Below are 26,726 nucleotides of genomic sequence, written 5' to 3' on the forward strand. Positions count from 1 at the left end.
TAAAGTCAGATTAACAAACTGAAATATCTCCTTTTTCAATAAATAAATACATTATATACAATACGGCGGTTAGCCATGTAAAATTTCTCTTTGACAAAGCGGTCTTCAAATGGCTTTTGAAAATACCATTAACTTTCAAACTGACAACCGTGATGTCGGCAGCAACTAAGCTGCTCATTCGCTAAATTTAATGATAGCCTCTGCCTACCAATGAGAAGTCTTCATTTTATGGACGAAAGTCACAGAAGAACCGCTTTGAATAGAAATAATTTTGAATTTACGATAAATATAGTCTAAAATGTACAGAAACACCTGGAATTAACATGGATAAATTCAAATATATACAACCATTCTTACTATATTTAATTCACATTGCCCTGTGGGGAATATTAGAGGTTGTCAGACCGGGTTACCCTTCTCAATATTTACTATACAATTTCCGACTTAAAATGGCAACGAAATTCTTTGAATCCAGGCTCAAAAACAAAACTAGTCAATTCTTAACATTTGGAGACATTTGTCATATAAACCTGACCTTCAGCCCCTATATCTTGACTACTGAGCTGTTACATTTTTGTGCATAATCAACAAAAAAGACGGAGTGTTCGTACTGCACGAAAAACCGCCTTTCCTTTCGAGCATGTTTCAGCTGCTTTAACAAATCTTTGTGGTCTAAACAAGATATAAACCAGTAGCCACATTTAGACCACGTCTGAACGTGATCTAAGTGAACTGCGGTTCATCCAAGCTGTTATTACAGCTAAGGTCCCTCAAGTCGTGGCGTATAGAAACCCCTGAAACATGAGAGTCCCCTGGAATATTTATTTTAGCCACAAACAAGCTCTAACTTAAATAATGTAAGTATAACACTCTTTAAGTGGTGTCAAAACCCTGACACATACGCAACTGAATGGATGGACCAAACATTTACACCCGAGAACATTTCACCAGTGTTACTTAGCTTGTTCAAGGCTCTCTGACTGCGAATGAAAGGCGAAACATGAGCGAGTGAAATAAATAAATGAGGACGCGTTTCTTTTTCTTCAATCGCTCGTGCTTTTGCGTTTACAAACAAACAGGTTACCCGTAAATATATACTCAAAGGAAGAAACAAATACATAACAACAAAACACTACCTAAGCTCAACCTTGCCTGACTGTCACCAACAAATGATACCAGTAACTTTAAGTAGAAGCATCTGCCGCATTTTCCTCTTCCTCTGCAACTTTCTCAGTCTGCTCTTGTTTTTCTTGCTCGCCTTCTGCCTCGCTAGCTTCCTCTTTCTTTTCACCCTGATCCTCTTGCTCGCCTGCGTCCTTCTCCTCCTGGTTATCACTCGCTTGTGTTTCGTCAGCTGCTTCTTTGTCCTCGTCATCCTGCTTGGGTTTTTCTTCCGTCTGTTCTTTGTCTTCCTTCCCTGACTCATCTGAAGATGGGGTCATGGCGTCCAGTGCTGTTCTGTTATTTTTAGCCATTTTCGACCATTTCGCCAGGTTCGTCCTTTAAATGGCACAGAAAAAGTAGAAAAGAAAAAAACGATAAGTAAAGGTAATGGCAGAAGAACTAAGGTAAGCTATGTTCCTATCATGAAGATCGGCGAAGCCTTATGCAAATGGATCATTGGTCCGGGGAGCGGGGGGGGGGGGGGGACTCCCTATAGTGGACTATACGAGGAGCCCCGCTCGGTGCCCTCTTGGTATTTAGATAGGGCCTTTAAAAATATCTCGAACCGACGCACCTGGTGGCTGATTCATCTTAGTATTTTAAGGGATTACTCAAGTAAAAACTCTAGAAAAGGAAGCAGTCTTTCTACTGTGCGAAGTTTAAGGGGTATCATTCTCTATGGCTGGCTAACGAAAGCGTTACTTTTTCTGTCAGAAATGGTATACAAAGGGGTAAGGGCTTAGACCACGGGGCGGACTCTCCCAGTATAAAACTTTGTTGAGTAGCCCCCTCCCCCCCCCCCCCCCCCACGACTGTATGGAGTGGTCCATTGGAGACTTCCCATCCCCTCCCTCCCCGTCCTCCAGCATATTGTCAAGCTGTGAGCCCCATGAGAGTTTAGTTTATTGCCCAAGAACACAACACAAGGACCCCGGCCAGGGATCAAAGTGCAATCGGACGAGAAGTATCGTTTTAAAACAAGCCACCCACGTAATGCAAAGCCAAGTCAAACATATGTGTACGGTCATGACACACAGGCAACACTCACCGGGATCCTTCGACAAGCGCTTTTGTATCAGGAATACACAGCTGTAACAGCTCATAGCACGGCAAACAGATTCCAATCAGAAAGCCAACCTATGGACAAAAAGAAAAGTCAGAGCATGGCTTTAGAAATACTATTAATAGTACAGATTTAGGCAGACGTAAAAGCGGAGCTCCCCATTTATTTATTTTTTACTCGAGTTTACGATAATGTTTCCGTTCTGGTAAATAAGCGGCCAAAATATTGTACTGTGTTACAAAACCTTTTAATGCACACTCATTAATCACTATGAGATATTTAATGTAAAAAAAAAGAGCTTGGTGAAGGAGAAGATATTTAATTTGAACTACTTACAAACAGTCAGTTTGTAATTTACAGCGCCTTTTACAATATGTGCCCCCTCTCTGAGGACCGAGGTGACTAATTTCTGGTTTGGGCAAGTACTGAGATGTTAAGGTACAAAAAATCAGCACCCTGTCCTTGCCGCCAATAAGGGCCTTTGGTTGGTAAAGTCTGCGTTAGTGCCTAGTGGCCCATCAGGCCAGAGTTTATCCCGGTTTCCACCTTCCGTTGCATGAAGAAAGCGACTAGAAGTATTTCTACTCCCCCCTGAATGGGATGCTAGTCCATCGTAGGGTTTCCCCCAGCAGTAAATTCGCCGGTATCAATTTTACACGTGGGCGGAGAGAGGAACTCTGAGTGTTTTAAAGTGTCTTGCCCAAGAACACAACGCAGTGCTCCGGCAAGGCTTCGAACCCGGCCTGAACCCGGACAGCTCGATCCAGAGTCCAGCGCACTAACCATAAGGCCACCCCACAACCTCTTGTTGACCTTTCCAGGTTGAATTTATTAATAGCACCAAGGACGCTTAATGGAAACATAACGGTAACCACAGGTATAAGTTTATAGAGCAGGGTTTCAATTGAGTGTCGTAAAACCAAAACCAAAGTAATTACTCCGGCCAATCACAAAGGACACAGACAATCCAGTGAACCAATCAAAACTCGAAGCAAATACATGTAGCTGGCACGAAGCGCGGGAAAACGTACGCGAGCGAGTCACGATTGGTTTTGGTTTTAGTTCTGATTGGCTGAGAAAGTGGCGCGAGATTTTTAAGCCAATCACTAAGCGTAGCAATGCAAAACCAAAGCAAACACAATTTACTTTCGACACTCAAGTGAAAACCACTCTAATAATCCACCTGCTTTGCTATTTAAATAACGATCCTTACTTGATGTTCAGGCAGCTCATGGGCAGTGTTACGGTCCTTCATTGCAATGGGCGTTTTTCCCTGGGCCTTTTCCAGATCACCCTAACAACACCAACAAAACGTACCAGAGTAAAACTACTATTTTACAGAGCATGAAAAAATATATAATTATTGTCTCTCGTTACACCATCAAGCTGAAAAAAATCCCTAGTATTTGTCTACATCGTACTACGGAGATCCGGATAGCGTCTGTGATTAGTTTAAACACGCGCACCGAAAATCTTAACTGAGCGACAACCAAGAAAAAAACACTACACGGATTCCTGCATACTTTGTCATTAGTTTTTGGTTTGAACTGAAGATTTTCAACTGTTGTCAATTATGATTAAAATGGTACCCAACTATTGCGATAATAGCTCGAGAACCTTGCGAAGATTGGGTGCATTTTTTGGAGGTGGGCGGAGGGGAGTAAAGGGTTAGGGGCTCCGAGACAGCATTAGCACCATAAAAAGTTACCACCAAGAGAGGGGGTGAAGTTATCGGAAGTTAAAGGGACTGTGTCAAGGCTGAGTTTTGTCTATTTTTTTTTAGTTTTGCCAAATAGTCGCTATGAAAATTAATGTTAGCAAAGAAATTACCTCAATGGATCTAAATGACAAACCATAGCTTCATTATAAACGAATATGTTTCCCTGGTGTTATAATTAAAAGTTACAAACAAACGAGATTAACTTTGAAACTGTCCAGCGTAACAGTTTTTCAAAAACGCACATCGCAATCAATTTTTGTTGATCCGTACCTTCAAATAATTGTGTATTTCACTCAATTTGGTGGCACAGTTTCTTTAAAAAGCAATGTTTGTGTGTGGCTTGGACCATGTCAAGTGTCTGTTAACAGGGGGTGACCATAAGCGAACGTTCAACGTGTGCGTATTTTCACGAGACTCACCTCCGCATAGAATTCTTGGTATATAACTTTCACAATAGTTAACTGGATTTCCCAGGGCTTTGTGCAGGCAGACAAGTCACAAGCAGTCATGCAGATAGCTCGTAACAGCTTTCTAAAAGGACAAAACATTTAACATTAATACTGGAAACGCCCTGAAATGTTAACTATTACTGACACTAAGAGAGAATTAAGAAGGGGGGAACTTTCTGTGCTTCTATAAACTTTACTGCAGCTTTCGGATCCAACATAGTACCTGAAACAAGACGTTGACTGCGTAAACAGACATCTACATTTACTTTGCTCAATATCCTCCGCTCACTCGAGAACGTCTGAGATAAACTCGAAAAATTCCGCAGTGATGACGTAGCCCTGCACAAAGATTCGTGCAGTATCTCGTGTAGTATCTCTACACTACACCCGGGGGGGGGGGGGGGGTACTCCCATAAATTTCGGATAGGGGTGTGCCGCCAAGGTTCTTAAACCCTGACCCTATTTAAGGATAAAAAAAGCGAAAATTGATACCCTTTTTAAGGCCCAAAACACAAAAATGACACCCTATTCAAGGGGAGGAGAAGCGTTCCGTGACGACCCAAATAACGGCTAACCGCGCACGGCAAGACACAAATCTTTATAAAATCGCTTTACTAATACCTGAACAGAAAATTCAGTTTTAAGATACCTTGTTTTTCGTTTAGCTGGGCGTTTATTTTAGCTAATAGAAATTAGGTACCCTATCTAAGGATCACACCGGGAACACATTGCAAAAAGGAGCAAAAATGATACCCTATTTAAGGACCGAGAACCTCAAAAACTATACCCTATCGGGCGGCACATACCTATATAGGCCACATATGGGAGTACCCCCCCCCCCCCCCCTGGGACACTACAGTATGAAAATTCTCGACTCAAACCTCAGACGTCTTTCGAGCAGCAAAAATTCCAGTGTATGACAAGAGATTTTGTTTACTCGGGTTATTTCACGTGCTGCTTTCGTGCGACGAGAAAAAACAACTGATTTTAAAACAGAAGTACAAAAGACAACCACACAGTGTACATTGTACATTTTACTGGTTTAATCCTTTACCTGTGTTCCTGGTTATCCCATGAGAATTGTCCCTTGTCCACCAAGTCCTTGAGTTTAGACTTGTTGCCAAAAAACAATGCCAGGTCAGTAGCAAGGATACACTCCTTCATGTAACCGAGTACGGTTTTGTACTCTGCTGGGCTCAAGTGTGAGAAGATGTTGTGGCCTTCATGCTGTTAGGAGGGAACATGTTAAAAAATTATCCTTTTTTACAAGAAAATTTAGCTGAACACTACAAACATCGACGAAACACCTAAGCAAAGGAGTGTATCGAATTTATGAGTTCAAGTTAGAAATTTCGAGTTCGAGTTAGACATTTTGAGTTCGAGTTCGAGATTTCGAGTTCGAGTTATGGGGTTACATTTTCCCAGTTGGTCACGCATAGTGTCACCCTTATCACCAAATGAAAGCTAACCGCAAGCAAATAGGAGTGAAACTAACCGCAAGCAAACCAGAGTGTAACTAACCGCAAGCAAACCAGAGTGGAGCTAACCGCAAGCAACTCGAACTCGATATTTTAACTCGAACTTGAAATTGTAACTCGAAATCGAACTTAACTTGAAATTCTAACTCGAAATCGAACTTAACTTGAAATTCTAACTCGAACTCGAACTCATGAAATGGACAGACCCTAAGCAAAGTATCAGTACAGAATTTTTATGACAAACCTTCACAGCGGTCAAACGCAAAAATCCAACGTCACTTTCGGTTTTCGTTGCCTCGAAGTTTACAAGAATTTAAAGCGAAAATGTGCAGGGCCTTAGTAAGAAAACGTTATGAAAAGAGCAACGACGAACCAAATTATGAGCTTATCAACTTCAGGTGGATAACGATTACTTAATTCTCTATACGGCATATAAAACTCTTTTTAGGACTGTCTTTCTTTTGGCTTGAAAGTGGAGAATCTGAAAAGTTTATAAGCGGTAGTTTTGGCGGGAACTGCACACGCGCAGTGCGTTTGACCGCTGTGTGTTTTAAATCAACCTCGTACCTAGGGTCTTCGTTCCCCTTGACCAGCGGTCGGGAAACGAGCGACCCTGGAAAGTTCTGATTGGACGTCCGAAGATATCGGACTTCTAGTTGAATTGCGCATGCCTAGCTTTCTAAAAACATAACTCAACGAACTTCTTTGCTTTTTTACTTCCGGCCATTTTTATTGCTTTCAAAACCAAATCAAAATTGATCATGCAACGGAACTTGCGACAGTCGCTCCTTTCGACAAGCTTGCGAAGTAAGGAAAGAAGACTCGAGGTACGCGATTGGTTTCAAATCTCAATTGTGTCTTTGAGGCTTCAAGATTGTGGGGTAACAAGGGAAATAGAGGTGGTAAAAAGGGGACAATTCAGGGAAAGCAGTCTGCAAAATGACGCTTTAGGGAACCCTTCTACACACCTGAAGGATGGTAATGGTCTGGTTAAAATGATGGTGTTCCATAGTTGATGTGCTGTACACAGCTGCTAACGGAGTCTGTTCATTCTTCATCCATGAGTTGGTGCGACCACGGTGATCCAGATCGTGGCACAGTGAAGCAAAGAACATAGCCAAGGCCTGTTAAACAACACATTCATACCAATAACTATACATTCAAAGTCGGGCCTCTTCCTTGCCAGTCGTTACGGCAGAGACTGCTCACATTAGCAGGAGGGCATTTTGCGGGCGCATGCGTTCAACCGCTGTACAAAGACCGCGTGATCTTGGGAATAAAAATGGCGCGGAAGATTCAAACTTTGTTTTTTGTACTGTTTATCGTCACATAATTCAATATAGACGTAAATTTCGCTAAAAAAAAGTGTTTTGTGTGTTGCAAGGCTCTTATAAAGCAGATTTTCTGGCCTGCTTCGGGATCGTTGTTGAAAATAATGGGAAAATATGTGGGACAGGTAGGAAAGCCTTCACCGACAGAAATCAAACAGGCCGTAAAAAGAGGAAAACATTTATTCGTGTGCAGGAGTGTGATATATTAAGATCAAAACTTCATATCAAATCAATTGCTGTAATACAAGCAGAGTGCGAGCAATATTATAGCTTGTCGGAAGATTTTTTGCCTAAAGGGACGGCCACCAAAGAAAAGGGTTTTCCCTGAGGGGAAAGACATGTTTGGGTGTTCTGCACATGATAATGCAGCTCATTGATTACTCTAAAGCAAGGCCAACTTGCCCTCGACTGGCAAACAGGGTTTCCTGGACACATTTAGGCGACACAGAATCACATTAAGGCGACACAGAAGTAAAACAGTCGTTATAACAGAACGAACATCAATCTTAAAGAAACAAACGTTGAAATGAAAATTTGAAAATAACATTGTTTATAGTTAAAAATTATTTCTTAAGACATTTTATGCAGCAGTTATTAGAACGTTTCTGAAAAATATATATATCGCTTGTTTGTTTCATGCTATTTTTTGACTGGTGATCAAGGCTAGATTTTGTTAAAGGAGCCAAAAATGTACTAATTAACATAGTAAAATGTAAACAAATAGTCTACCAGCAAAGAATTACCATAACACTTTAAAATTAAGACCGATCTCAGTAATTCTTTTCTTGTTCAACGGAATAATTGTGGTACATCGAAATGTGAAGTTATTTTGACCAATGCTTAAGTTTAAGGAAATAATCACAAACGATAGTTTCTCTGTTAGAATAAACCAGCGAGAACGTACGTTAAAGAAAGCTAAAAATTACCACAATAGACCATTTTTTAACGCTACATTCGCAGCATTAGACGATAGTTCAAGTACTTCAGGCTCCATCTATCATCGGTAGACGCTGGAGATCAAGGTTAGATTTTGAGATTTTTGCATCGTGAGAACGATGAAATTGCAGTTTTATGAAAAATCTGAACAAAATCATGACCACTCGCTCAAACCCGGGATACTTGATTATAACATCGTAAAGTTAAAACTGCTGTTTTATATTTTAGTACTAAGTAGCCGTAGCGTTTTGTCCGTTTAGACCTCCCAGCTATTAAAAACATGGGCAAGGTATTACGGTTCTCGACATTCGGTCGCCATTTTGTCCACGCGCAATGTTTAATACACATAGCCAAAGTCGATCAGATAAACGGCACGCCGACACCAAAGTATGCTGGTTGTTGTCAGAAGATAAAGCAAGGACTCTTAGTATCGTATACAGCAAATAAAACTTAAAACACCTTTTATTTTGAGCTGAAAATTAGGCCATAAATTGTGAAAAATATGTAAACAATCGATAGCAGAACTTCTCTGTCGTGCGCACTAGCCCATATCGACGCATGCGCACGCAAAATGCCCTCCTGCTGCTCACATTAGGTCTATTAAAATTCTAGGAAAGAGGGAAACCAAGGGTGCAAATAGACCTTTTTTTAGCCTCGTATGTAAATTGCCCATTTCAGATCGTGTGATGTTCTAGAGAGTTTTTCGTTAATATGCCTGAAAATTATTCGTTCATTTCCAGGTGGATGTCTTTTAATTTAAAAGAAATAATTCTCAAGGGAATCATCACATGGTCTGAAATGGGACACAACAAACAAACGAAGCTAAAAAGATCTATTGACCATCTCTGGCTTGAAGTGTGTCCTGGATGGAATGTAATACATTCCAGGCTATTTAACATTCGTTGTTTTTTTTCTTCAATGCATAGGGTAAGGGAGGCAGTAAATGGGTTCACGGATCGTCGGATTTTGCAAAAAAAAAAAAGCGCACAGATTGCGGACTTTAGTAATTAATTGAGCGGGTTCGCAGGTCTCAAAAATTTGATTGACCGCGGATCAGCTAAGAATTTTGGCTCGGATTACGGTCTCTGCCTGTCTTGAAGTTCGGATCGTGGATCCTTAACGATGTTAGCATCACGGATCTTCCGTCAGTCTTGGTTGGTATCATGATGTTAGCGTTTTGTTCATTCTTATTTCGTACGAAACTTAAACAACTTTGACCTTGTAACAGAAATTGTTTTGCATAGTGCTGTGACGTTATACTTCCATATAAACAACCAATGATAGGAAAGTTCTTGAAAAATCGGCTCAAAAAAACAAACATTTACAGTCAGTTGCAGTGAAACTATACCACAGAACGTTTTAAAGAATGTGGATCCGGATCTGATCAAAACCAGTGGCAGCTCGACGGATTTGGCCAGAAAATAGCACAGATCGGCGAATTTTCGTACCCCTTTTCATTCCCTTCGTTAAGCTATATAAGAGAGATTGCCACGTGAGCAGCTATTTTGCAGTTCCAAAGAAACCTGGGGAAAAAAATTAATATCTGAAGGTTCGACGGGATTCCAACCTATGGCCTTTGTGGTAATCAATAGGATGGTACTGTCCCTTACCTCAAGTGCGGTGAACTTGTCGTTTCCAGACCGAATAACAAGATACATGGAATGCGCGACAGCAAAGGCATGGGTCCAGTTGTGATATGGCACGTCTCGGTAATTCTTCTTCACTGTCAACACAAAACGCCTGAGTTCATCTAGGCCAAATCTGATAGATACAAAACAGTTAAACCATAATCAATCACAGATCTAAAGTACGTACAAGTGAGGATACCTAAACTTCGAGCCAGGATCCGAATCCTGGCATTATCATTAGTTTATCTCCGTACAAGTGCGTGGTTTAGGGCACTGGTCTTGTTATCCTGAGGCCTCCACCCTGCCACTAGCTGGATTTGCTCTCGGTCGTCCCGAGTTCAACTCCTCCACACGCTTTGTAAATAACAATCTAGTCTGCCTCTTGCCAGTTGGGATTTTTTGACCATTGTTATACGTATCAAGTGTAATGCACAACCAGTACAAACATACATTTATTTATTATTTATTTTTATTTACGTGTAAGAAGACTGAGTTGCGAGCATTGCCATCAAGATTTTAATCATTCCTTTCAACATTCTAAGAAGTAAGTTAATAGTTAATACTGTGGTTATGTGGCGCTTTGCAAGATTCTGACGAATCTTGGCAACCTATGTGTATCGCAGTATATCTGTTATGTACGGATGACGGAAAACAATGACTTTTTGACCACATATCGGCATTGTACCAATTTATCAAATAGGAAAGCTTGTTATATGTCCAGTTAAACAATTTTTTGGAAAAGTGCTTATTTGTTATTGACAAAAATAGAGACGTTTCGGAGAAACCCCTTCTTCAGTCGTCTTTTTGTCAATAAGCACTTTTCCAAAAAAAATGTTTAACCGAACGTTTAATCCAAAGTACTACACAGCAACACTTTGTTATATGTTCGGAATGTGTATAACGCAGTCAAGTGTTTGAATCCATGGATGAATGTACTGATCTATATGTGCGTACTTAGAAATAACAAACAACGTCGACTTCAGTCAATATGTCTCTCTTGCTTTATACCATTTATTTTGTCTCTAACTGACAGTGACATGCAAAATACTCCCAAAGAATGAGCTCAATCACAACAAATCGTACCAACCTTTGAAGTGAAAAGAGGTTCTTCGTCATTTGAATGACAAGACTTGGCATCTGGTCCAACCCATCATTGATCAGTGAATACGAGTCAAATTTGTACCTAACAAGTAAAATCAATGGCAAAGAAGACACTTACACTTTGTTCACAGCATTTAGGTGCATAATTTCTGTAAAGTTCCGAAAGTACGTTCAGATTTAGTAGTCTTCTCCTTTCACTACATTGTTTTTTTCGGAGGGTCGCCATTAATGGGGGCTCGTTACTTTTGGCGTTGTAAAAACGTTTACTGTATATGGACTGATCCATCTTACGCTACTTTTGATGTTTAAGACCAAAAAGATAAAAGTTGTTGAAAAAATTACAACAGAATCGCAATTTCACAGACTCTCGGTTTCTTGAAACTCTCGATTTCTCGAACCAAGTTTCGTTTCCCTTGGATAGTATTTCTATGTTCCCCTGGAGATTCGAGAAATCGGGATTCTTCTGCATCATCAGGACGCAGGACCGACAGTATGTATTGTCCTTTCTACCTGGTATTTTTTAAGAAGTCAAATAGACCTTTTTCATGCTGTTTATTATTCTTTAGTGTTACAGCAAGGCGCCCAAAAGTGTGACCACTTTCAATTTATTCACATTCTTTCGTGCAGATTTAATCCAATCAGAAGTCACCTGCAAGCTATCCACGGCTTTTGATTGGATTAAATCTGCACGAAAGAATGTGAATAAATTAAAAGTGGTCACACTTTTGGGCGCCTTGCTGTAATGTTTATTTCCCTCCAGATCACATTTTGGACTCAAATACGTTTTGTATCTCGTACAAGCTGACTCAAAAAGTGCGAGATGCACTCAGGTCTGTGCACGCGGCTGCGCCTCGTGCTTCTCTATGCACTTTCTCGTGTTCATAAAAATTCCCGCGTGCTCATATACCTCAACAATGCACTTAGGTGCATTTTTTTATTTCTTTATTAAAATTGATAATTATATCACCAGATGGAATTGGTCTCGGTAGTCTGGAGTTCAACTCTTTGGTAACGCATTGTAATTGGTCTGCCTCCTGCCAGATTGGATTTGGAACCATGTTCTTTAATATTCATTTCGTCTGTTTGAGTGGCATGCCTGGGAAACTAGCTAGCTCGAAGCTAAGTGCATTACCACTGTAATTATACATTTATATTTTACACTACTTACGATTCTAAATTTGGATAAGGATCCTGAAGTTGCAGCTCTTGGACATACGCCAACTCACGGTCAGAGCATTTGCTGTGATACGAAAGAACCTCAAGTGCAACCTGCAGCAAACAGCAATACTTGAATTAGCAATATACCATCACCCGAGAGGGAGACACCTCCATCACAAGCAGGTCCTCTACCAAATGATAAATGACATCGATTGCCTGAATCTTCATCACACCTTTTTTCTGTTCCTTTCTGATCTAATACCCACCTACACTGTTATTTCACCACCTACCCCCACTTTCTTCTACTCGAACCATAATACCGGTACAATACAATACAATACAATACAATACAATACAATACAATACAATACAATACAATACAATACAAGACAATACAATACAATACAATACAATTTTATTGTCCATACGTGGGAGGAGGTCTCCCTCAATGTCCGAGCCAGAGGCTCATGTATACTGAACATAGGACTAAAATTAAAATACACTTAAGTATATGCTATTAACAATATAAAAAATTTATCCCACCCATTACAGCAAGGCGCCCAAAAGTGTGACCACTTTTAATTTATTCACATTCTTTCGTGCAGATTTAATCCAATCAAAAGCCGTGGATAGCTTGCAGTTGACTTCTGATTGGATTAAATCTGCACGAAAGAATGTGAATAAATTAAAAGTGGTCACACTTTTGGGCGCCTTGCTGTAAAAATAGAATGAAAAACAAGAACAAAACTAATACCACCCCCTCTCCTTACCCCATACGGTATAATTAGTTTAAATCAATGGATCAAGTGATAAAAAATATATATATATAAAAACGCACAAGGATAAAAAGATAAAAATACATCAAAGGGTTAAAATATAAGTAGATCTAAGATAACAATAGCTACATTTACAGCTTGTCTTAACATTATTTACTGTGTGGGCAGTTTGGAAATCTGATCTTAAGAAGCATAGCTTTTTACGATTTTATTTCTCCGTTTTTTCCTAAGTTTTAGTTTTGATTTACAAGACTATCAAACACTCAAGACAGTGTTTCATAACATTTCCAAACACTTCGAAGTTCGTCAAAAAAACCGCTGCATGTCGCATTTTCAACTCTCTTCACGGCGATGTTTGGAAATGTGATGAAACACTCTTTCTCGTGTTTGATGTATTACATCTAAATTTTCCAACATGGCGTACAGGGCTCGAGACTAACGGTAGCCAACTAGCCAAAGGCTACTAAAATTTAGGTTTTGGCTACCAGGTTTAGCATTCCTACTAGCCATTTGGCTAGTGAAAAACTTAGAAAAGTCAACTGTTCTTGAAAGAAATCAATGTACCAGACTAGTGAAAAATTACTTTTGGCTAGTAAAATCTGACATGCTACTAGCCAGTAAACCACTGAGTTAAAATGTTAGTCTCAAGCCCTGGCGTACTTCCAACCCATTCTTATTGTTTAGTTTAACACCTTACCCTGTGCTTTTGTTCAGATCTTCTGATCTTATCATAGAGCTGAAAAAGAAACATTATCCATAAATCAATTGAAATTATTTTAGCAAAACATACTTTCACACAAAGTATTGGAAGTTTCGATGTTCTACATATTTCCAGAATGTTATTATCTTGAGCGAATTTCATTTAATTGAAAAAGGAAGGGAAAAAGTGCCAATAAATTGTTATTAACACGATGAAACCTTTTTGCTTTTAATCATATTTTTAAAGAACAGCTTGAAGTGCAGATCCAGAGGTGCTCCAAAAGGCAGCAAAGGCAAGGGGGAGATGGGCCTTAGAGGGGGTAGTAACGGCAGGCCTTTTCTTGCTCAAAAGGGGGTGGGGGACAAAACAATTACCACACTTCGGCCACATATATTTAAACACAAGGGGCAGGGGGAAGGCTTCCTTGGCTCCTATCCAAGATCAGATACTGGCTTGAGCTAACAGAACAGTGCAATGTAAAAGTACTTTTGAGTTCTTCACTTACGTTAGTGTTTGCACCAAGCTATGTAACGATTAAATAAAAGCAATGCAACAGTTTTCTTTTTCACTTCAAAATTAATGCAAGAACAACACTAACAACACTTACCGATTATGTTACCTTAAAACAAAACGACCTGGTTTATTTGTATTAATAACCTAGTTAGTCCTTAGTACAAGTTATACTTTGCGTTAAGAATTGTACATGTCACGATGCAATCATGGAGTTAAAAACTTTTTTCAAATGAACTCTATGTACAAGTACTGTTTTACAAACCTTGGCATGATGAAGTGCCAAACCACAATAGATAGCAAATGTCTGAAATGACTTCTCATCTAGAATTGGAATAATTAAACCACTTTCACTTACTAGTGTGAGCCTGGCAAAGAATACTGCATAGCAACTCATGGTAAAATAAATCAACTTACGGTAGGTTTGTCTATAATATGAATTAGCACAAAACAAGCTCTACAGCCAAAAACGGATCAATTGAAAGGTATCTGAATATGTAACCAAATGTGTACAAAAACAAGTTCTGTAGCTTAGTATGGGGGTATCAGAATATCCTTCAAGAGGGAGGGAGAAAGTTTTTATTTCATCAAGAGTTAATTAGTTTACTTGAGGTACAATCAGTTGAATTAAGCAAAATTAATTGTGAGAGATTTACATTTTACTGATCTAAAAGTTACTTTTACTTTTGAAGTTGTTTTAAGGCGGGTCAGTTACCAGTAATATAGAAATAATTAAAAAAATATTGGCTTAATGTCACTTCAAACATAATTTTTCTTAATTTTATAATTATCTCAATTGCATATCAATTACATATCAATTCTAAAAAATCATAAGAAATGTGACAGATTTTTATTTAATCTTTCTAGTCCACAATTACCTGAAGCTGTGAATACTCCACTCTTCTTGTTCACCATCTGAACAACACCAATAATACTGAAAAAAGCAAAAAAAAAATTACTCAAATAACAAATTATGCTTTACAATCAAAAGTGGACAAGTTGAGCCCATAACCTATGTAATCACGGAATTTTCTAAAATGTTCACTTACAAAAATCCTTAAAGGCAAAACATACTTCAGAAGACGATACCCTATATTAGCTTTCAATTAAAATAATGGTCACACTTGAAGATTTTGTCAACATACTCAAAGAAGAAAACCTATTACATTATCACTAGGGCTGACAGTGTTTACTTACTTTCCTCTGATGAAGATTGGCATACACAGTAAGGTGGTTGTGGTATAACCTGTTTGAAGGTCAATCTCCCTACAGACAACAAAAACATGACTTTATCAAAGGAAGAATTTTCAGTGATAGGGTTAATAAAACCTGCTACACAAGATACATTCAAAATAAAATTTTTGAGTACATTCAATGAGTGCAAATACCTGTTAAACCTTTCGTCATGGTAGGCATCAGTTATGTTAAGTGTTTCTCCCGTGGTTGCCACATGGCCTGCCACACCCTTTGTCTTTGGAAACCTGGTAAAACAATTGCATCAGCAGAGCCACACATCTTTGCTTACATGACATTGTTACAAAAATGAAAATAAAAGACCTAGCACTGAGGACAGAAACAAAAATGAAAGGCAGGGTGCAATTGAAGAATAATCATGAAAGAAATATGTTAAGTATAATACTTCAAACTTTTGTTGTGAAGGGGTTTCGCGATAAATAGATCACTCACTGGATAACTTTTTGCAAACCTTTAATAATTTAATGCATTCTCGATCAATCTAGATACCCAATCCAACTCCATACAAAGAACTTTTTTTTGCGTAATACTAAAAGGACTTAGATTACATTTCTTTTGTCTAGATTACATTTCAATGTCACACAAGGTAACACCATTATTTTCAATGTCACGCAAGGTAAAGCCATTATCCGCGACATTTTCATCCCTCTACAAGCAAGACATTGATATTGAAGTCATGAAGAGTCTTGACATTTTTGACAACAATACATAATTATACTAAGTGTCACCTGATTTCTTTTTGAAGATTGGAGGATCTGCTGTCTTCAAGGCTGCCACCAATATCAAATATCCTGGCATATAGTTCATTTGTTCTGTTGTCAACAAGGAACAGTGAAGTCCTGTCTGCATCCACCAAAGTTTGAGCATAATTCTTGAAAAACAAATAATGTACTGTACTAAACAATCAAAATCAAGTTAACACCAAATTTCATTTATTTAGCTAGCAAACAAAAAATTAATTATTAATATCATTGTGGTTCATGTGTTGATACTACTAACTTATAAATGAATTCATGTATTGCCTAACATGGGAATCCCATTAATGCTTAACATTACACAGAAAACTTAGCTAGGAATGCACGAATTATAAATCCCCTGAGTAAGTCCGATTGGTTTTCAAGTAACATTTAGCATAGAATTCCCTCATCAAGCATTCTTTATTCCCATAGGATAAAAAATTATGAAAAGAGAATACTAGTTAATTCAGTGATTTATGAGGTCAAGATGTGAATGCATGATCATTCTAAATCTTCTCCAATAAATTATTGCAACCAAACATTGTTTCTCTTCTTGTCCATTTGTGCATAAGCCTGTTATTAATAATAAATGAAGTTGAGTATCTTTTGTTTTTTTCTACATTTGTGGTTGTTTATAGTACATAGTTGGCAATACTAACCATAATCTTCATGATCACTGTATCCATGCTGACAATATCTTGAAATATTGATCTGAAACAGTAAAATGTAAGAAGGTTTAACGTGAAACTTTAAAAAGACGTTCCATGCGAACTATGTTCAATGTTAACTCAATATTCTAGGTGAATGTACATTTAGGTCGGTACACGAATATACATAAAGATCATTACATCTGATGAGAGGTTTGCGATTGCTGAGCTCAAGATAATGGGATGATTCAGTATATATTAGTTTCCTGAACGAAAGTGTCCTGGTGGAGAAAGAAGGCTTGATAGAATGAAGATGACACAACACCGAGGCGTGATCAGAAAAATAGCGATCAATTCGAGGTGTAGATCGAAGAATCTGATCAGACTGGCGGGTGATCACCAAGTCCAAGGTGTGACCATGAATATGGGTGGAGCCCATCACATGCTGTTGAAGACTAAAAGACTCCAACAAATCTAAAAATTTTGTAGAGTCACTATCATCCGGCACGTCCACATGGATATTAAAGTCACCAACAACCACCAGTTGTGAAATAAGAAACATGCCATCTCTGCAAAGTTTTAAGAAAGCCATCAAGACCTTTTTATTTTTAAAAGCTTTTTAATTGTACATTTCTTTTTATAGTCATATACATTTTAATCTTTTTTAGCTTGTGAATTTAAATTTTAAATTTTTAGTTTTTTTTAACTATATTGTAATGCGCAATTGAAAATTTTTAAATTGATAATTGCGCAATATAAGTAAATTATTATTATTATTATTATTATTATTATTATAAACATAGCACATGTGACAATCAGGGCTTGGACACACATGTAGCACCATGAACTGATCTAATTAAAACTAAAATACACCTTTAAAGTCTGATCACAAGGATAACTGTAATGAGGGACGATTTTTATTTTGTAAGGTGCATGTGTCTGAGGAAAATATGGGTCAGGAACCCTGACTGAGAAAATAAATGTTATCAATTCCAGCCCTGCATACAACATACCTTGTCACATTCAGTAGAAACTCTGTCAACTTTCTGTGTCTTTGCATGTTTTGGAACATCTATTAAATTTCAAGTAAAATGATTATCATTACTCTAGGGAAAAGAATGCAAGTTAAGTAATCTAATTATAATACAAAAATGAAATGAAAATCAATCAGGCAATTGCCTCCATCCACACCAAGTGTAGATAAATATGTCACCAACTGGGAAAATTAATCATCTTAAAGTTTTTAACTTTAATTTCAACTGACTTTCAACCGTTGTTGAATATAAATTAACTTTAGTTAATAGTACATATACAATGTATAATTAACCTGGTGATCATAAATTTATTACCTCAGCATAATACAGAGATATTCCACCCCAAACAAGATAGCTGTTAACAATCTGAAAAAAAATCCATAGAAAATCAATACACATGATGCATATATATTAGTGAGAAATGTTCATCATGTTACAGGCATGGTACAAAGAAAAATCTGAGTCCCACGTCAGTCAAATTGATTTCGGAAAAAATGCCCATGGCATTAGTTTCCAAGATTGCATAAACTTATCATTTTTTTCTTTTTTTGCACATGCCTACTCACTTCCTTACTCCAATGCTTTTTAAAGTATTGCCATTTGTAATTTTGTTTCTTTATAATAAAAGTAAAGATCATTTCACAAATTTAAAATAGTTTATCAACACCTTAGAACTTATTATAATGATTAAATTATTATTATTATTATTAATTATAATTATTATTATTATTATTTTTTAAAGGATTATATATTAAGGAGAGTGCAGCATACTTCATCATCTTCTTCTCCAAATGCTTCATGACCAAGTCTCCTGCACAACTCAATCACACCTAATAAATTAAAAACAAAAAAAGTCACAGATTTGTATTAATTAACCAGAGCTGGAGACTAATGGTAGCTAATATAACTAGCCAAAGGCTACTAAAATTTAGGTTTTGGCTACCAGGTTTAGCATTCCTACTAGCCATTTGGCTAGTGAAAAACTCGGAAAAGTCAACTGTTCTTGATAGAAATCAATGTACCAGACTAGTGAAAAATTACTTTTGGCTCGTAAAATCTGACACATCACTAGCCAGTAAACCAGTGAGTTAAAAAGTTAGTCTCAAGCCCTGTTAACATTCAGCTGCACTTATTAAAGACAGAGAGCCTTGTTTTTGTAAAATGCAATTAAGACACTTACAGATCACCATGTAGACTGAAAGTACTCACCGACAAGTTCGCCATTAGACTGAACAATGGGCTGGCACAAAACAGATTGAGCTGTGCTATCTGAAATAAATAATGTGCATTGTATTGTTAGGCGAGTTACATCACAGCAGTCTGCTATAGTGTATCATGAGAAGGTAACATCTAAAAGTTACACCTATCATTTATAATCCTCTCCAGTCTTAGCAATCCTTTTTCCTTTGTGTTCCTGATTACCACTTTCAATCCCAGATGATTTTAAATTTTTGTTTTGATTTATTATGAAATCATTATTTTTGAGTTTTTTTTTTTGATATGATGGTAACATAATATAATTATTTAATACAAAAAAAAACCTCTGAGTTGTATGTAATGAGTGGCAACAATAATTAGAAGTAGAATAATTAGGTACAAAGTACATGTACCTTCTAGTCCATTTCCTTCTGGGAAGCGCTCGTCCTGAGATCAAACAAATTTATTATCACTAAATGTAACAATAATATAATGATTCAATTAAATAACATAATGCACAATCATCTGGGATAGATTGTCATGGCATAATTGGAGGTATTGCATTTTATTATTTTAGCAATTAATTAATAAATTATTATGTATGCACGTAACATAAAATACAGTTGAAAAACCTTGTCATGTGTTAAAAAGATTTATAGAAAAATTAGAAATGGTATGAATATTGGTGAGTGAACATAAACTTGTATTTTATATCCTTCACACACATGTACTCTGCAATAAAATCTTATTATAAAATAAAAATAAACTGCTCATCCAACAGGCTAATTTTCAGCAGCCAACAGGAACCTCTCCTATGCTTGTTGTCTAATAATATTAATCTTGACATAAGCCTGAATGATTACAAGACATTAAGCTTTTCATTAAATTTTTATTTCACACTTGTACTCTGTCCAGAGTAAAATCTTAAATATAAAACTAAACTGCTCATTCAACAGGCTAATTTTCACTGATTAGCCAATAGGAATCTTTCATAACCTTGTTGACTAATAATATTAATCTTGTCAAGCCATTAAGCCCCAATGATTACAAGACGTAAAGTTTTTCATTTAATGTACTTACCCCTAACACTTCATTGGTTCTCAAAGGCTTGTGTGTATGAGCAACATAAGCTGCAATGGTAGTTCCCTCTTTTATTTGTATATTTGATGATGTCCTCCTAAAAGAAAAAACATGTTTGTTATATCCCTTTTTCCACTGATCCTATATTATTTATTATATTAATAAATTATAATTTTTTATTATTATAATTATTTATTATTTCTATTATTATTATTATTATTATGTTCCTTACGTAATGTTTGCTTAAAGTCCTTAGCGCCGAGACCAAACCATGGTCCTGGGGCACTAAAGGGTAGCCAGTTTTTAGCTTGACAACACCCTCCTCAAAATATGCGCTGTACCCAGCAAGGTTATCTTCTGTAGTTCACTGATGCTTATTTGGCCGGGGATTCTATTATTATTATTATTATTATTATAATTATTATTATTATTATTTTTATTATTATTATTATATTTATTGAAATAAATTTAACATAAAATATAATTATTTCATTTTTTTTTTCAAGGTGAATCCATGCACTTTTATTTTCATGCCTTAGTACAATGTATTATAAATGTTTGACAATAAGTGAAACCCATTTATACACCTGGATGAACACTATGAGAGTAACAATGCAGTGCCCTGGCCATGGCTCTAATGCCGACCACTTGATCCGGAGTCCAGCACACTAACCATTAGGCCATCAAGCCTCCCATCATTTCGAGTACTAGAACTCACAATTATTTGTTTTAAAAAAAGATAGCCAAATCAGCAAAAACGAATTCCAATCTGAACTCATCACTGCAAAGCTGTTGACTACTTACTTACCCTAGGCCTTCTGGGTGATTAGGATTGTAGATGTACAACGCCTGATGGGGGGAAATAATTAATTCAGTAAAGGTATAGCACTTCTGATCAAGTGGAATTAATTTAAAAATTGTTGTGAGTACATATCAGAAGTAAATGCTATTGTTAAAAACATACATTGATCTCATGAATTATAATTGAGTGGTTTGATGTAAATAGAAGGGCAAAAATGTATAAAGTGAAACTTTAAAGAATATTTACTTAGGTTTATTGGTAAAGTCTGCTGCAATGAGGTTTGAAGAAAAAACTAAAGGAACACAGAAGGTATTTTTGCATAAAGGTAATAAACCATACCTAGTAAGGGTGAAATAATATTAAACCATGCTGTATAAGAACAGTAATAAATACTAACATATAAAAATAGTTGAATGTGTACTCATGTACTTACCTTTCCAGTTGCATCAACCAAGTATAATGTAAAGGAGTCTGCATGACATGCTGATAAGAAAATAATAACAACAGGATTTACAACACAAAAACTAAAAAAAATAGAATGCACATGTATGTGCTAATAAGGATGGTAAAGGGTATTTTCCTGAGCCGTGGTCGGCCCTTTAAATTTCCCGTGAAATGTGACATGTGACATGTTGACGTGGGACTCGGGGACATGTGACTTGGGGACATGGGACATGGGACCTGGGGACGTGGGGACATGGGGACGTGGGACTTGGGGACATCACATGACTTGGGGACATGGGGACATGGGACATGGGGACGTAAGAACATGGGGTCATGGGACATGGGGATATAGGATATGGGATTTGGGGACTGGGACTCAACTGTTAATGCACATCTTTCCTTTTTCAACACCTCGGAAACTTGTTTTTTACACATTCAACACAAAAACTGGTTCTGTTTGTTTATCACATCCTGCCGTCCCTGATGTCGCATCCCCACATCCCCAACCCCGAGTCCCACTTCCCCATGTCCCCGAGTCCAATGTCCCAAACACGGGTCCTCGCATCCCAGTCCCCACGTCCCCGTCCCACTTTTAGTCACAGCCCCATAAAATACAGCATTTATCTTTACCTGACGCAATGCAGTTAGCTAACTCCATTAACACCTTCTGCTTATTAGGGGACTGGTGAATGTCGTTTGTCAACTCCTCAAGCATCTTTTTCTTGTCGCTGTGTACACAAAACTGCAAACAAAAATGTAACAGAATCAATATACACAGTAATTGCAAAAACATGGTGGAGACACTTATGGTGAGCTATTTTTAAAATCATTAGATTATATATGTCAAGCCAGAAGTTTCGTTAAAGTGGCCTTCACACAACAAACTAAAGTTGGCAAACTCGTGTTGGCAAGCTCAAGTTGGTGTGTGTGAATGACACAAGAACAGTTAGCAATCAGGTTGGTAAACTGTTGGCGACAAATAGAACTTGTCTCTAGTCTCACCAAGGTTTTGACCAACTTTTTCGTGTTCGTAAACTTGTATTTGACGTGTGAAAGATTGGCAAATGTATGCTTTCAACTTTCAACCAAGCAAAATGCATGCATGCACAAAATGACAGAAGTCTGACAAGACGAGTGTGAAGCCACTTTAAAGCAAGTTTGATCATGGTATGCACAGAAAAGGCTGCGGCATCTTCTGTGCGAAGCTTATGAACAAGGATATTGTACAGGCCAAGGGATGGAATTTCTGCTAATTAATGTACAGTTTCGTCCAAACCTTTCCATTTATCTAACGCACACCGTTTCTTCCTCAACGATTAACATAAAACAATAACAAGACACTTAAGCAGTAACTCCATGTTAGAGCTATTGCACTTAGCACTACAGCGGCCATGTTGTGAACTGGCGTGTGGTGTGATTTATGAAAAGAGTTTGATGTGTGAAGGCATAAGTTTCCAACTTTATTGGAGTTTGCCAACATGTGTTTGATAACTTTAATTTGTCGTGTGAAGACCACTTAAGCAAATACTTGACAAGGCACAGCCAATTTGACCATCGCTCATAGAAAATGAGGGCAAGTAGTCTATTGTTTTGATAGACACAAAGGATTGCAGTCCAAAATCTACAATTTTATGTTTTCTTTAAGCCAAAATTCCCTCTTATAAGCAACATGTGTAATTATGTTCTATCAGCCAATAGACAACAAATTATAGGAGAGCCAATCAGATTTGTGAATCTGTGAAATTAAAGATTTCAATAGGAAGAATGCTGCACACCCCACCAAAATTTTTGGCAAGTACAAGTACTAAAATCCTTGGCTGTCATCTGCAAGACAATTTAAAAATTATGTTCACCCCTCATGCTTCTATTTAAATTTTGCTATGGTGGTCTGCAAAAATTATTTTTGCTACCATGTGACCTCAATGGAAGTCTGGGATGCAATCTCGTCCCCAGAGGCCGCAATCCTTCTGTTCTGCGCCAGGGATCACAACCTTTGGGCTATTCTGGAAGCCCATCACAAAGGTGTCTGAATCTGATTGGCTGTTGAAAACTTGTTTGTGTCACCACAATCTCTGGCGCACAGGCACAATTAAACCGGAACCAGGATTTCCTGGTTCCGGTTTTGGATCCGTCCAGAGCCGTTGAGTTTCCTGACCGCTGGTCAAGGGGAACGCAGGTTCTGGGGACGAGATTGTCTGGGATGGTAGTAAGTGAAGTCAGGTTATGGTGGGGTCTTCAGGAGTTCTTGGGTAATTGGCAGAGCATCTTACATACAATTGGCGTAGATGTCCTGTAGAAATTTATATTTTTATATGCACTGACAAAAACAGGGGTAAATAAAATAAAAGCTTTTATTATTATTATTATTATTATTATTATTTAATCAAATTATAATAGAATTGTTTCCCAAACTTCTTAAAAATTAATGAAGTGAGCAGATGTCAAATTAGGTTCAAACCTTTTACTGTACTTTCATGGCTTAAATTATTTACAATGTGTTAAAATGAAAATTGTAAGGTTACATAAATTTACGAGAATTCCCATATCGCCGGCCCTCTTATAAACTGAAAACTATACTCTGTAATCACTGTGAGTCCGAAATCGACATGTTAAATATTATGCAAACGCATTAAACCGAATAACGCGCATTTTGGTTCTTACAATTTAATATTCTTAATTATTGGAACCTTTATCCACTTAATTTGTTAGTGAATCGGAAAACGTTGTTTGAATTACCGTGTCTTGGGAAATAAGCTGAAAAAAACCGGCCAGTCGTGCAAAAAATCGAAACCTTTTATAGCTAGAAAACACAGCATCGCAAGAAAATTAAGTAAATAAATAAAAGAAATGTCAATTTTCGAGTGCAGCAATAACAAATGTCAAATTTCAATTGAAGTTGTCTGGCAAATCAGTGAAACGATATTTTTAATGCCCAGAACACAAGATCTAGATCTATTAGTAGAACCCTACCTTCCACTTCGACAAAGATGGCCGGTGAGGATCTGAAATTTTCGAAAAAGAAAATTGTTCTTAACAAGATTCAACAAAAAAGAATCAATTTATTTTATTGACCACTTCGATCAAACAATTACAGAGCAAACGAAAACACGCTGGCGCTTTTTGACTTACCATTTTGTTTATTATTTTCATGATCAAGGGAATTGGCAGGCTTCTTTCCTCCTTTATTCTTTAATTTTCGTGTTTTCCTGATAAGCCAGCGTTCCAATCGATCTTGATCAACATGTTTCATAACATAATCTTCCAGAAACACTGGATTTGCTCGAAGGAAATTTTTCACCGCCTCCTCTTCGACATCTGAAATCGGACAAGAAATTCATTCACATCTTTCTTTGCAAAAATCGCAAAAAATCACCTCGGTACAATTAATGTGGCGCGCGTCGCACACCAGGTATAATCATGAAAATGCATTTACCTCAGAAAATCTCATTAGAACGTAATAAGGGAAGCTTCTTCATGCCACATTTACAAACGAGAACGCGATGCGAAAGTACACAGTTTAAGCTATTTGCATTACAGCCGAATTTTACATACATAACCAAACGAAATCTGTATCACAACACGTCAAACAGCTTTGTAAGAGAGAAGTACCGTGAAATGTAAGGTCATCCTGTAAATAGGCACGGGTCAAATCGTTCAAAAATATTCTCACCTTGCCCGTTGCCAATCGCTTTTCCCTGGACCAACGCTGGTCGAAAAGGACCATCGCCAAAGTTTGCGGTCAGATCGATGTGGGTGATGTGACTTCCCGTAACGTGGTTGTTTGAAGATCGGTTGCTAGCATGCCCTTTCGCTGCCTTCGCCGTAACAGACGAGCCATGTCCACTTGAAACGCGCTGGTAACTCGGGCTATGCCGCGAACTGCTCGGTAATGGTGGAAGCCGACGGTTTCCTACCTGGCGTGAAGGACTAGACATTAAAATTTCTGAAAAGGGTTTCCATTCATGTCAACTTTTTAACGTAGAATATCGACGAGCGAACCACAAAATAATGTTTATCTTCCATCGCTAAGTGAGTTGCAGCTGCTCACTGAACATAGTCACGTGACCTACTGTCAAGCAGCAGCACATCCGGTTGAGAACAATGTTAGTTTTATTGTAGTTTTCGCACTTATTTGATCCTTTATATTGCTTTTGTCTTCTAATATAAAAAGTGACGCAAGGCGCTAGAACGCACTAAATAGACAAAATAAGTGTTTTTTGGATTGGAAAGAATCCGAACTTATTTTACTCTAGTAATTGCAAGGCGAGACACACTATAGACAAAACATGTATTTTTAATAAAACAAAATATAATGAACACAGCTAGTAGTTTTTTACTGATCGTTTCCTACGATTCTAATGGAAATTTAGTCTGACCAACGTAGACTAATGGAAATTTCTAGCCAAGATTTGTCAGGTTTAGGGGCTTGGATATCGCTCATTGGCTCGCTTCCACCCTTTCTTTCTCAAATAATCCTCTTTTCTAGAGCCGGAAAACTGTTTTTGGCCTATATTTAACCTCGCGGATAAGTAACTAAATCTGATACTAAAAGAGGCTTTTGAAAAAGAGATAGTTTGCCCGAATTTAATCGAATTTCACCTGCTAGTTTAGCTTGTCGTTAAGAATAAAATTGTCGGTAAAAAAAAACATAAGAGAAAGCAACCGATAAAGTTACATAAAATATTTATTCATTGTAATGGACCGTTAATTGGCATTCGGAACGTTTATTTTCTCCGTGAAGGGGAATGAATTCTCGCTGTCCTTGAGTTATTTCAAAAATTTCAAAAACCTAAAAACTACAATATTAAAAATAAAATATGAATGAAAAATTACGGCCGCTCATGTGACGAGGTTTCCGTGCGTTGAAAAAAAAAAGCTTGTGAAATATCCAAAATACTCATATGTGTAGTTGAACCTCGATAATCCTTAAAATTCAAATTAAAATTAGTCTCGTTAATCCTTAAAATCTTTAAAATTTTTGGACGCAGTAAAATTATTGTACACAGATAGAAAATTTTAAAACCTTTCATTAAAAATTCATCATCGTCATTATCTTAGTCTTCGTCATTTTTTTCTAAATTAACAGCAACCGAAGGGCTGTTGCTTGCCATCATTATTCACAACACATGCAAATGGTTTTAGCTCTGAGTCTAAGATTTCCATAATCTTGTAACTGCAGGCGCGGGGGAGGGAGGGGAGGGGTTTGGTCGGGACCTACAAAGTACCACAATTTTCAGTTTTGCTATTTTAAACTTTCAGTGGCTAGCTAGAAATTGCACTGAAGACTTCTTTAAGTTAACAAGCGAAACCTAGAAATGTCTAGCTAATGACGATTTCCACAACAGAGCTTTTGACGAGATTTTCCTTTGACTTATCATATTATGAGGAGCGCTGTCAAAATCAAATTAAATATTCTAGATTAATTCACAAATAAAAGGGCAGTGGTATTTTATTCACCTTACGAGTTTTCAAAATGTTCTGTTCTAGTTCATTTTCAAGCAGCAAAACAAAATTAGT

At 37.5% G+C, this 26,726-nt stretch overlaps 1 protein-coding gene across 1 annotated transcript; it reads right to left on the reverse strand.

Annotated features, from left to right (window-relative positions):
• Positions 1–25,404, reverse strand: LOC144646010 (putative 3',5'-cyclic phosphodiesterase pde-5). Its single transcript, XM_078505527.1, has 28 exons — positions 24,880–25,404; positions 24,339–24,524; positions 24,180–24,211; positions 21,840–21,951; positions 21,199–21,248; positions 20,772–20,812; positions 19,964–20,060; positions 19,297–19,330; positions 18,896–18,955; positions 18,458–18,516; positions 18,002–18,052; positions 17,666–17,724; positions 16,665–16,716; positions 15,997–16,139; positions 15,403–15,495; positions 15,212–15,280; positions 14,893–14,948; positions 14,280–14,338; positions 13,502–13,540; positions 12,039–12,139; positions 10,857–10,952; positions 9,752–9,902; positions 6,843–6,998; positions 5,451–5,623; positions 4,367–4,478; positions 3,441–3,521; positions 2,213–2,301; positions 1–1,500 (listed from the first exon to the last, which is right to left on the reverse strand). Exons 1-28 carry the CDS (start codon positions 25,142–25,144, stop codon positions 1,185–1,187), a joined length of 2,832 nt encoding a protein of 943 aa, XP_078361653.1. The 5' UTR covers positions 25,145–25,404; the 3' UTR covers positions 1–1,184.
• Positions 25,405–26,726: the final 1,322 nt, after the last annotated feature.

Source organism: Oculina patagonica, chromosome 3, assembly GCF_052425735.1.
Source record: "Oculina patagonica isolate OP01 chromosome 3, crgOcupat, whole genome shotgun sequence".
Classification (NCBI taxonomy): domain Eukaryota; kingdom Metazoa; phylum Cnidaria; class Anthozoa; order Scleractinia; family Oculinidae; genus Oculina; species Oculina patagonica.